General features: G+C 42.7%; 1 protein-coding gene across 1 annotated transcript in view; it reads right to left on the reverse strand.

The window, feature by feature from the left end:
* LOC102383121 (E3 ubiquitin-protein ligase E3D-like) overlaps positions 1–12801 on the reverse strand; it is a gene marked incomplete at its 5' end in the record, with an annotated part of 136501 nt that overhangs the window by 62862 nt on the left and 60838 nt on the right. Inside the window, one exon of the mRNA XM_014520843.2 lies at positions 4901–5039. Coding sequence (XP_014376329.1) covers positions 4901–5039 — 139 coding nt within the window. The remainder of the gene's footprint in view (positions 1–4900; positions 5040–12801) is intronic.

Genomic DNA, 12801 nt, shown 5'->3' on the forward strand with positions numbered 1-12801 from the left:
TGGCCAGGAGGGAAGGAGGGAGAAGTGTGAAGGAGGGGAGAGGGGAGGAGAGAAGGGGACTAGTATCTGTATGTCGCAAGGCACTAAGGTGCCTGCTCCTCTAAGAGCAGAAACTGCCTGGGAGAGAGCCCAAAAACCCAGATAGAAGCCCACAGGTGCAGGTTACCATAACAACAGGCTAACAAGCAAATTAGCCTGCACCTGCACCTGGTCAGCTGACCAGAAGAGGTAGGGCCCTGGCCCCAGCCCCATATAAACCCCAGGGCTGGGACTACAGAGGTAATTCCCTGCCAGCAACCAAAGGGGAAGGAGCCTCCAGGAAGGAATTGCCTAGAGACTCTGCAGCTGCCTGATATGCTGCACTTAGGGCTAATGGGGCTCCAGGAGCTCATCAGGTACCCTTGCAGAGCACACCCTGAACTTGTGTTATGTTATAGCCCAGGGGCTCATGTTTTGGTTGCTGTTTTAGAAGACCAGTGGATTGGGCTGAGGCTATTGGGGAAGGAGGAGGCCTCATTGGGGGCCCACTACAGTGTAGGAACCCCAGCACCAGGGTGGGCACAGTGTTCAGGGGTGAGCGGAGAGCCCAGTGCCAGGGAGCACCGGAGAGAGAGACAGGGTTGCGGAGAGCCCAGTGCCAGGAAGCACCGGAGAGAGAGAGGGTTGCGGAGAGCCCAGCGATGACCAGAGGCCAAGGTGAACTAAGGCCTTGGAAGGACAATGTGTGAACGCCATCTGCGAGGCTTAGGCCGTGGTAAAGTGATGATTTGGAGCCAAGCATCTAGCCTATAAGGCTGAGGGTGTCCCAAGAGGCATCCATTTTGGAGTGGGACCCAAAAGGGGTCAAGGAACCCACAGGGGTCAGCAGGGTCCATCAGGACCATGCCCAAAAATACAAACTAGAGGGCAGCCTCCCTAATTTAATACAACAAGACAGGGCAGGAGAGAAAGAGGGTGCCAGTTGGGCAGGATTGGCACGGTCAGGAGCCCTAGGGGGTATCACGGCCAACCCTGGGGACCCCATCTCATGACACCATAGCTTAAGACAGGGGCAGGCAATTATTTCAGCTGAAGGACTGCTTACCAAGTTCGGGCAAGCTGTCAAGGACCACAAGGGTAGCCCTGCCCCTTGACAGGTGGCCTGCCCCTGGTCACCATCTTGGGACCAGAAGACCCACCCCGCTAACCTTTGCCCTTGACCTTTGCCACCAAAAGTCTCTCCCCTTGTCCCTGGGACCTGTGCCAGCAGGGACCCAAAGCAGGGTGGCAGGAGAACAGGGTCTGGGCAGACAGGGGATCCAGCCCATGGGCCGTATTTTGCCCACTCCGGCCTAAGAGGAAGATAGGGAGCAGCTTAATGACTCGTCAATTAAATGATTTGCTGCTTGTTCACAGGTGCTCCCTCCTTCCCAGCCACAGGGCTTCAAGTCAGCTGGGCTTGCCTCTTCCACCCCTCCCCCCCACTTTGAGACAAAGGGCAATGGGAGTGGCTCCCAGCAGGATTTGTGTCTTAGCTGCTGTGTTGTTGGTTAGTCATTTAACTGATATAATTAGAGGATGTTAAATGAATATTTTTAAATGATATTTACACATCCCTAGATGTGAGAAGAATCACCTTTTGCCTACTACCTACCAAAGGCTCAATATGTCAGTTCTTCCTATGCTACATTATGCTTTCCTTGGTCACCAGCTAAGGATTGAGGCAGCACCTAAAGAACATGTTTTTAAACTTGGGGGTTGCTGGCTAGACGGTCTTGTGCCCTTCCACTCATGGTTAGACTAATCATTGTATTTGGGATTTGGAAGGAATTTTACCGCAAGATCAGATTGGTCCAAATGGGAGGTGGGGAGAGAAGAGGGTTGCTTTTCCCTGTATCAGGAGGCATGGTCCTGTTCCTTGGATCTTTAACATTTTAACAGTCTTTGCAGCAGCAGGACACTGGTTATCATAGCTCCCTGCTTTACCTGTGGCAGATTAGGGTGTTATGTCTTGTGTTCAGTCAGTGTTGACTGCATGGTTTTGCTAATGGGCTTGACAATGGATTTGTATAGGATGGTTTGGATAGGGTTGTTTCTGCCTCAGACAGGGGGTTGGATTAGATGACCTCTGGAGGTTCATTCCAGCCCTACTTTTCTATGATCCTATGAAAAAGTGCATTGCATAGGAACAGTCCTTTGCTATACAAAACATAGGCTTCTTACCAGAGAAGGCTATCAGTCATAATACCAATACTGTAGACAACAGGTAACCATCCCAGGTTTTCCTGGGCACAATTTCACCACCATTTAATATATCCATTATTAAAATACTTTTCTAGACAACTGAGAACTATATATTAAAGGTGTGCTGCTAAATCCCAGAAGTTGTTCTTCCCTTTACTTCTTTAGAAATTATAAAGATAGTAAAACATTAAAAAACAAAGTTTTCATCTTGTACTTAACTCAGCATCCTTTGACCCCCCCCCCCGCCAAAGAGGTTGCAACTTGAAGCTCTCAGGTTATCAAGAGTTTGCTCTTTTTTTAAATTCCTACCCACCTGACAAAATAAAATGCTACCTCTACTGAAGTCGATTAAAATGTTGGCTATTTTGTTATGAAATTTCCAGTCTGTTACTAGAGACAGAGACATTCTTCCATGTCAGTTTAAGAAAAATAAATGGTATCTTTAGCCTGAAAGGATACCCTTAAAACTATCATTAGAAGAGCTGATTTAATCTGCATTTTCATTAGAGGCACAATTTAAGTTTTGAACAATTTATTAACAGAAAACATTATCTTCCCATTGCTCAAATCTAGCAAAACAATTGCAAAGCATTTCAGCACAGGGCTCATATTAAGCACAAGTGATGCCAATGAAGCTAAGATGCTCAAGCGCTTTGCTAGATCAGAGACTTGTCTGGGGTCCCCCCCCACTTACCTGAGCTTCCTGTGCTGGGGCTTTTGACAGGAACCAAGGGCAGAGAAAAATTAATTTTCTACATTTTTTTTTTAGGGGCCCTGCGGGCCAGATCTGGCCTGTGGGCTGTATTTTGCCCACCCCTGCTCTAAATGAACTAGCCCAGGTGCCAGATGGAGCATGATGTTCTGCTTAGACTAAACTTTTAACATAACTATACAGCTACAAGCATCCAAGTTACTGAGCAGATATACCCCATTAAAATGCATTAAAAATTAAACCAAAATGATCTAAAACTTTGACATCCTATCTTAAGAAAGAACCTACTCACACAAAGAAAAGTGCTCACATGTAGCAGTTTTCAAGTGTCAGCACTAAGACTTCTGTTTAGGAAAGGAGCTATAGTATTCCCTGACTTTGAGGTAAGAAATTTTGTGAACTTACTCTTTCATCTGTCTCTAGTTCTATGAATCACTTGTCTGTTCCTATTTATATCCGGATAAAAATCAAAAGAAATATCCCACTCCAGAATCTCACGCTTTATACGCACAGATAAAAATGCAAGATATACTGCATCAGCATACAGTAAGATAGTCTTAATTTTACTTGTGATTTAAGAAATTGTATGATTAAACTATTTCACCACATAGTGCAGGCAGTAGTATGAGGACTAGCTCCACTATTTTTATAATATTAAATTTTGTAATTTCATTCCACTAACATACAAAATATTCCTCAAATTTTATGATCCAGAGAAGTACAATCCAGTAACAGTTCTAGCCTTAGGTATAAAAACATCATTTTGAAATATACAGCAATGGCCATTTCTTACTTCAGTGCTCATAGTATACAGGTTCCTACTTTCCAAGCCTAGAGGATATATGAAATACAGCCTAAACTACTGTATATTTAGTTATTTTTTTAACTTTATGGATGCGATTCTCAACTGTTTACCTTCAATGTAGCTCTCAAAATAAATTAAGCTACCTATTTTTCATCAACTGGGTTTCTAATCCAATATTTATATTATAGGGATTTCTTTTAATTAAAATAATTTACTAATTCTTAAGTTAATCATAGTACACACAATTAGAAATAAAGCACTAAAACAGGTTTGTTTGTTTTCTAACTGTCGCGTCAATTATAAATTTAGATACATTACCTGAGCTAAACTAATTAACTGCCTATTTATATAAACTATATGACTGTTGGATTAAGTACAAGGAAAGACTTGAAAACATCAAAAAGGTTAAGTTCATATATTCTATTATCAAGCATTACAGATGACTAGACAGATGACTCTAGAGTGTGTCTATAATAATTCTTTCAATTCAATGGTTCTATAATAATTGGTTCATTAGAAATTTTAGAAGCACAAACTCCTGGACAGGGAAGGATTTGTAGCATGCTGACAGTAATCTGCAACAGAATATTCTAGGCCACATGAAATGCTTTATGCAGAATGCCATCATTAGGACAGATGGTTTCATTTACATTTTCATTAGGTGGACAATTTAAGTTTTGAAGAATTTATTAATGGAATCATTTATTAATAGAATTTTAGCTTACTCTTACCATTTAAGAGAGCATTCACACCATGGCAGTAAAGGTTTACATTCTAGGCCTTTGTTATTAGTAAAACTTGAAGCAATTATTTTAACTTGATTGGCAAAGCTTTTACATAATATTTTATTTAAATGGAGTTACACATTAACTGTTCAAGCTGCTCAACTTTAAAAAATGGGGACATTTATTTAAGCTTATTATTTAACTTGGAGAGTGAACTTCCTTTTCAAAAAAATCTGTTATAGCTTCCCAACTTTGTCTATATAAAGTAATTGTCAAAAACTGCACAGTAGAGGTAATTCTTCCTTGCTGTACTTAGTAGTTGAGCTAGTAGTGCAGCCCCAACTGAAAAGACCACATGGATGATTCTATGCATCTCCAGGGTGCTCTTTTTCCTAGAAATAATACCTTTATATTGGATAAATGGCATTTCATTACCTGGAAGGAGTTCATGCAGCGAAGTGAAGGCGGCAGAGAAGCATTACTCAAACTCAGTATCAGCAGCAATTCCAAACATGTTTTTGATGGAAATATTAGGGAGTGAACTCCAATATCATTTCCCCATGAATCAGCAAGGCTGGAAAGTAATAATAATAAAAAAAAAAAAATTAATTAACCAGCCTAAAATATATATTTCACACAAGGCTCAAATGAAGCCTTGAAAGTACTAGACTGTTCTTGTGTATATGCCAGTAGTTCCATTTCACATACATTTTCTCTGTAGCAGCCACAGGCCACCGCACTGCATTTTTCTTACAATACTGGTAAATGCTGAAGGCTTTTTAAGTACTGTGTTATTACCACCAATTTTACAAAAGGGCACATATGAGTTGAGACAACTTTGCCATCTAAGACAACTAACCCATCAGAACAATCCATTTTTACATTTGCAATTCTTAGTTTTAACAGCAAGTCTGAACCAGGCTTCATCTGTCACTAGCAATTTCATACCATCTAAAACTTGCATGTAAAGTACTTAATAATGCACTACCTGTGCTTCTTAAGGAATACCTTTATTTTTCTTCCAGTAGTAAAAATGTCTCATCACTGCTGAAAAGCTAGGAGGCCAAGGGCTATGATGTAAATTGATGTTTATGATGCTACCACTGGGATCTTGCTGTCTACACACCAAGCAAAAATCAATCCTCATTTCTTTTAAATAGCTTTGGTTTAAAAATATAAAATGCACTGAATTTCTCAGAGCTAATCACTTTAAGACACAGGGACAACCCTACAAAATAATGTTTTTGTAAACATTTGTGTTCATTTATACCAATGATTCTCAGTCAGGGTGCTGCAGCACACAGAGATGCCTTCATACTTTTGAAGGGTGGTTTGAGGTATGAAGTGATAAAGGAGGTGCGAGGAGATAAGTTTGTCCCTGCCTGGCAAAACTCTGCCCCCACTACCAGCTCCCTCTGCAAGGAGGCAAGCACCGTAATATATACACATTAGTTTTTAAAATTGCGTGCCACAGTTCACAAAAGTTATGGAATGGTGCCGTGAGTTGAATAAACATTGCTTGAATCTAAAAAAGTTGAGAACCATTGACTTATACTAAGTAATAACAAAGATTATTGCAGAGAAATCAACTCGGAATGCTAGCATGGTCAGCTTTCTAATGTTGTTCAAGTCTGGTTCTTCCTTCCTCCACATAAAAGACTGTCAGAGCGGACCAATGATCCATCTCATTTAGTAATCTGTCTCTGACAGCAGCCAGTACACAGTGCTCTAGAGCAAGGTGCAGGTCACTAATTCTCAGGAGTACCCAGTGTGCTTTTACAGGTAGGCACAATATTTGTTCCTTTCCAGATAGCAGTAGCTAAGGATTTTAATTAATATTGTAACCGGAGGGCAGTCAGGGTCACCGTGCTCTCCCCTGCCGCCTCCTTTACCGTGTCATGTAGCCGACTGGCACCCTCTAATCCTCACCCGCCACGACTTTGATCTTCTATATATTATAGGGTGGCTGCCTTTTGTTCTCTGTTCCACGGTTATCCTGTATTCTCTATTTCCACTACGATAGTGAGTGTTCCTGTATACTCGCCTTATGGGATATACGTAGCTCCAATCACCCCCATACCACACCCCAAGCCTCGCCGATGTAACGGATGTTGTTCTGTCCCTTACTGTCCCCACGCCCTCTCTGGCCCTTGGGCTCTCCGCAGCCCTGTCTGTCTTTCTCTCCATGTCCTCTCTGGCGCTCAGGCTCTCCACAGTCCCGTCTCTCTCTCCGGGGCCTTCTCCGTAACGCCGCCCTCTCTGGGGCTTCTCAGCAATGCCCCCTTCTCTGGGGCTGGGGCCCCCATACCTCCGTGAGTCCCCTATGAGGCCTCCTCCAACCCCTAATAGCCTCACCCAAACCACCAGTGTAACAAATAGCAAACACAAACACAAGCCTCTTGGCTACAACGTAAACAGAAGCCACCCGGCCATAACAACGTTCAATCCTACCAGGGATCCTTTGTCTCTCTGCAGTATCAGACGCAGCTCCTTCATCAGGCCTCTCCTTTGTAACATGGCTGAGAGCTCCCTCCTCCTTGGCTGCTGGTAGGGAGCTGCCACCTGGCCTCCTGCCTGGGGTTTATATAGGAGCCAGGCCCTGCCCCTGCTTGTCAGATGGCTAGGCAGGTGCAGATCATTAGCTCCCTCTAGTTGCCTCAGCAACCGGCACCTGAGGAGTCTTCCCTGCTCTCAGTAGCAGGCACCTTAGTGCCCTGCTACAAATATTAATATTTTTTGTTAGTTCCTTCAGCTTTCTTGAAGCACATTATCAAAAGCTGATAAATTATTGTTCCAATATCTTCTCTTTCAACAGCTGAATCTTTTACAGTACCCACAAAGAGCACCTGAGGGGGGGAAAACTGAAGCAATCACCCGATATGGAATATCTTTATCCTCTTAATCGTTCCCTTCTCCCAGCTGTCTAGCAGAGTCAATGATCCTGTGGCAGACGTCCTGGTTCTTAGATGGTTAAATCATTTCTTACTGGTTTCTAACACTCTTTACACACTTCCTTACTTGCCTTCTTTACATATATGTTTTTCACATCAGTCTTCCTAATGCCCATTTTACCTTCCATAGTTTGTGTACCTTTCTATAGACTTTACCAGCATAAAAAATTTCTCTGAATAGAAATGGAAGGTACAGTTTTAGTTTTTAACAATTAGGCAGACCATCCTTTCCCTCCCCTTGCCTGCCTGCTTTATTTCCCCCTAGTGTTGTGGGTGACTGTCATGTTTTCAGTTTTAAGGATTTTTTTTGCCCCCCTTGAACCTCATTTATTTTTCTGCAAATGCAATTGCTGGGCTAATTTTGAGGAATTTTATTTCCAGAAGGTTGCTGGATTTAATTGTATTGCTGTCATCACTGCTTAGTTGCTGAATTCTGAATTACATCTTGAACCAAGTCCTATGGGTTCCTTCATACTTAAATCAGGTGCTTTAGAACTTGCAGATCCAAGAAAGTATTCTTTTAGGTGCTGCAAATGTTTCTCTAAATGTTGTTACAATGCAACAGTTGGCCACTTTACACCTGGGCAGTTAAAATTCCTCATTATCGTTGTTTTATTGAACCCCCTGTCTCTGTTTTCCTTCTTCTTTCTCACTCGTGGGAGTATTAAAAATATATTTGTAATGTTTACTGTGGATAAAAGAAATTATTCTTCTTGCTAAAAATGGAGCATTGCCTGGTTTTCCAATTACTGATTTTATGGAGCTTGACTTTATTCCATGTAGGACACCTGACTCAACTACAACTTATTGTTTGCTTATACTTCACAGCCTCTAGAAAGGACCTAATCGTGTGAGGTTCAAAGTGTCTAGTAGGAGGTGCTAAGTACCCAGAAAGAGCAGCTCACCCTGGCACCATTCTGATCTGTGCTGGAACCAGATCCAAGATGCTGGTATTAAAGGTATTTCATCACTACGCATCATCTATTTTCCCACTTTTGACTAGAATAGGTATCCTGTTGCTATTACCTCTATTGCTGTATCAAGGCAATAGAGGTAATAGCCTCTATTACCTTACTTGCCTTCTTTACATATATGTTTTTCACATCAGTCTTCCTAATGCCCATTTTACCTTCCATAGTTTGTGTACCTTTCTATAGACTTTACCAGCATAAAAAATTTCTCTGAATAGAAATGGAAGGTACAGAGTTCTACCATGTAGCCAAATCAAAGCTCACTTGGCCGGACACTTAACAGAATGGAAACTAATGTTTCCATCTAGCCCCGTGGAGTCTGAGTGCTCTGAAGCATTCTGTGGCGAGCCAATTGCAGCACTTCTCTTGTCTCCCCAGCACAATCCCAGGCCGGACATTCTGTCTAGTACTTCTTCAGGAAATTGACCCTCATGACCCAACCACGATAGCTCCCACAATCAGTGCCAAACTTTGTGAGGTGACCTTCTGATCAACTTTCTAAGATAATTAAGTCCCTTAACAAGAAATACAATGCTTAGTTACCTCTTCTCTGGGTATCTGGAAATCTGGTTTGCACAGGACATAGCCAAATCTTTGTCCAAGGGGCTTTACTGGGATTAGAGAATCAACAAGATTTAACAATTTTATCTAGGTCACCACCCCTTGGAATTTCAGGTCAACATGGAGGTTAAAAGACAGAGTTTTAGTCTGATAGAGATAAACACACTGAGTTCCCAATTACCAAACAAAATTCATAAACTGTACATAAGATTCTCCAAATCACAAGAGCAAAAATAAAAACCGAACAACAAAAATCTAGTTTGCACTGATCTTCACGATACAAGAATATTCACTACTGAATATAAATTTTGACAGTCTGGCAACATCTAAAGGACATACAAGTCAAGTTTAGGAACCAAACCCCAAAGCAATTAGGTATAGTAAAAGATACTCAACAAAATGTTCTGAACTAGGAACAGGCCTTGGAGTTAAGGAAAGGGGAAGTGTGAAGGACAGAGAGAGCGAACAGAAGTCCTGAGGTGTCTTACATGCTGGGTAGGGGAGGTCAGGAGAAGGAAAGCAGCTTGCAGCAACAAATGGAGAGAGTGAAAACAAGCAAAACTCACAGCATGCAAGGCCAACAGGGCTGCAGCTGGAGACTGGAAGGGAAAAGAAACACCCACCACACTTCCGGAGCAGCATCTCGCTCAGGAATAGAAGAGGAAGGCTGCCCAGAGGTATTTCCGGCCCCAGAGAGGGGTAGAGGGGGGTCAGTTCCCTACAGGCCACAGGGAGAGAGGAGGGGCTGAGCATCCCAGCAGGCAAGGGTTGTGAGACTTGCCAGAGAAATGGGGAGTGACCCTGGGAAGGAGGCAGAAGGAGCCCTGCACACACATGACTGGTGATAAGCTCCAGAGCAGAGCCTCAGCTGAGGATCTGGGAGACAGAACACATACAGCCGTTGATAATCTCTGGAGAAGAGTGTCAGCAGAGGATACAGAGGAGAGGCTTGAGGAAAATTGCAGTTACAGGTAGAGCCCTGCTGCACATGGGACATATCCCAATGAGACTGTGACTGTTCACAGGGGAGCAGGGCAGGCCTGTGCACAACAGAGACTATATTAAGTGATTTCCTGATTGTTGAGATTGGAATTTGAGAGCCTGACCCTGGGTGAAAGGGGACATAGACTGAGCCTGACAAGGAGGTTGAGAGCAGTCAAGGTTTTCCTTGGGGTTTTGTTTTTTTTTTTGCCTTTTCTTTTGATATTTTGAGCTCAGGCCAACAGCAGCCCTGGAAGGGTGTACCTAATCAAGACCAAAGGTCTCCCTGGGGTAGAGGGCCAAACAACAGCACAACAGGCAGCACCGCGACCTGGCTGCAGAAGGACTTTTGTGTACCATCTGGAGAGGCTAGGCTGGGGGAAAGGGGAGGGTTGGAACCCCACAGAAGAAACAGGGATCGAGACCAGGCAGGATCACCGCAGGCAGTGCCTCCTGGGAATATAATTTCATCAAAGTCATGACAGGCAAGAAAACATAAGACCAACTTCATGGCAGACCAGGTGATCCGAAGCCGAGGTCCACCCTGTCGCTGCCTGTAGGCAAATACACTCAGGGCAGTGGTAGCAAGCCCTACCACATCTACAGCCATGAAAGGAAGTCAGAATATGATTCTGGCGGGACACTAAATCCATGTTACTACTTCTATTAAGTGTCACAATTCAGTCTTGCCTGCCAGCTATTTCTTTATTAGAAAAATTACACCTACCCATAGTTAAAAAAAAAAAAAAATTACTAATTTTGTTAGGTAGAAGCTCCACATACTGAAAATATTTGCAATTATAAATCAAGAAAAAGAAAACTAAAATACATTTTAGAAATTCATTAGAATATTGGTAATGAAAAGATAACTCCACTGTTTACCAATAAAAGTTTACCTTTAAAATAATACACTAATCAAATATATTAATGTCTGCCTGCTATGAATATCCAGCTCCAAAATATAAGCTCTTCCACATGACCCAAAAGGTATTAATTTGTTTTAGTCTTTGCTTCCTAGCTATCTAGATAGAGTCAGTTATTATAGAAGATCTCTGCCTGCATGTTGCCCCGTTTTCTATGTGAGATAAATTTTAAGTTATAAAGATCTGTATTATCACCCAACAACAATACTGCATGCTCCTCTAATTAGGCAGTTTAATACTGGGATTTCTCTCAAGGCACCAATGTGGTCTAGTAAGAGGGGGAATAGAAATGGTTCCTGTTTACCTGGAATAGCACTACCATGAAGCCAATGACTTGTCTCCTCAGCACCATCAGCTACCAGAAACATAACACGTCTACCATCCACTCACCACTAAGCTTCTCAAGTTGAATTCAAGACACTCACTAGACCAGGGGTGGGCAAAATGTGGCCCGCAGGCTGGATGCGGCCTGCCAAGCCGTTCTATCTGGCCCACAGGGCCCCTAAAAAATTTAGAAAATTAATATTTACCTGCCCTTGCCTACCTGTCCTGAGGCCCTTGATGGCCTGCCAAAACTCAGTAAGTGGCCCTCCGCCTGAAATAACTGTCTGCCCCTGCACTAGACTGCCAACACAGCTGAAAGATCTCCTAAAGCTCTGACAAGGAGACAAAGATTGGACTGTCAGCTTTGCTTCTCCTCAGTCACAAATTAAACTGTCCATAGCAAAAATCAGAGTCAGAACTTCCTCTGGGGCCAGTCCAACCCTGAAAAATAGCTCATACAGGATCAAACATCACCACTTTCTTCAGATTGCAAGCTGAAATTCTGTTCAATTGCTTATGTAAACAAACATGGCATTTCACAGAAGTCATAAAATAAAAACTTTTAAAAACCTCAGAATTTTCATCATTCGAGAGAGAAATTCACATGTGGCAGATACAAGTCACATGGCTTACTACATTTCTGACAGCTGTTCCAATATTGCAATGGAAAGGTAGTACAAGAGTGATAACAGAAATGAATTCTGCTTACAGCTGACATACTTGGCTATAGCTGTGAATGCCAGTGACAATTGAATGTGCCATTCTAAGCTCTGATCTTTTAAAATGGAAAAGAACAGATAATAATAAAAGATGAAGAAATAAAAGATAGAATGCTGTGGACATTTTCCCCTACTAGTCTGCACAGCTCAAAGATCTCCCTATGGACTCAGAATCAGAAAATTAGGGCTAGAAAGGACCTCAGGAGATCATCTAGTCCAACCCCCTACTCAAAGAAGGACCATACTCAGCTAGATCATCCCAGCCAAGCCACTGTCTAGCCAGGTTTTAAAAACTTCCAAAGATGGAGATACCACAACCTCTCCGGGTAACCTGTTCCAGGTACTTTACTATACTCTACATGAGAGAGTTTTTCCTAATACCTAACTTAAACTTCCCTGGCTGCAGCTTGAGAATATTGGTCCTTGTTGTGTCATCTGCCACCACAGAGAACAGTCTAGCTCCATCCTCTTTCAAAACCCGCTTCAGGTAGCTGAAGACTGCTATTAAACCCCCCCCCCCCTGTTTTCTCTTCTCCAGGCTAAATAAGTCCAGTTCCCTCAACCTCTCCCCCTAAGCCATGTGCCCCAGCCCCTTAAACATTTTCATTGCCCTCCACTGGACTCTTTCCAATTTGCCTTCATCCTTTCTGTAGTGGGCGCTCAAAACTGGACAGAGTATTCCAATGTGGCCTCACCAGTGCCAAATACAGGGGAATAATCACTTTGCTTGATCTAGCAACACTACTACTAATGCAGCCCAGTATGCTGTTAGCTTTCTTCACAAGGGCACACTGTTGGCTCATATTCACCTTATTGTCTACTGTAACCTCCACATCCTTTTCTGCAGAGCTGCTGCTTAGCCGGTCAGTCCACAGTATATACCAGTTCACTGGATTATTAGGTCCT

The sequence above is a fragment of the Alligator sinensis genome, unplaced genomic scaffold (genome assembly GCF_000455745.1).
Source record: "Alligator sinensis unplaced genomic scaffold, ASM45574v1 scaffold405_2, whole genome shotgun sequence".
NCBI classification, from domain to species: Eukaryota; Metazoa; Chordata; order Crocodylia; family Alligatoridae; genus Alligator; species Alligator sinensis.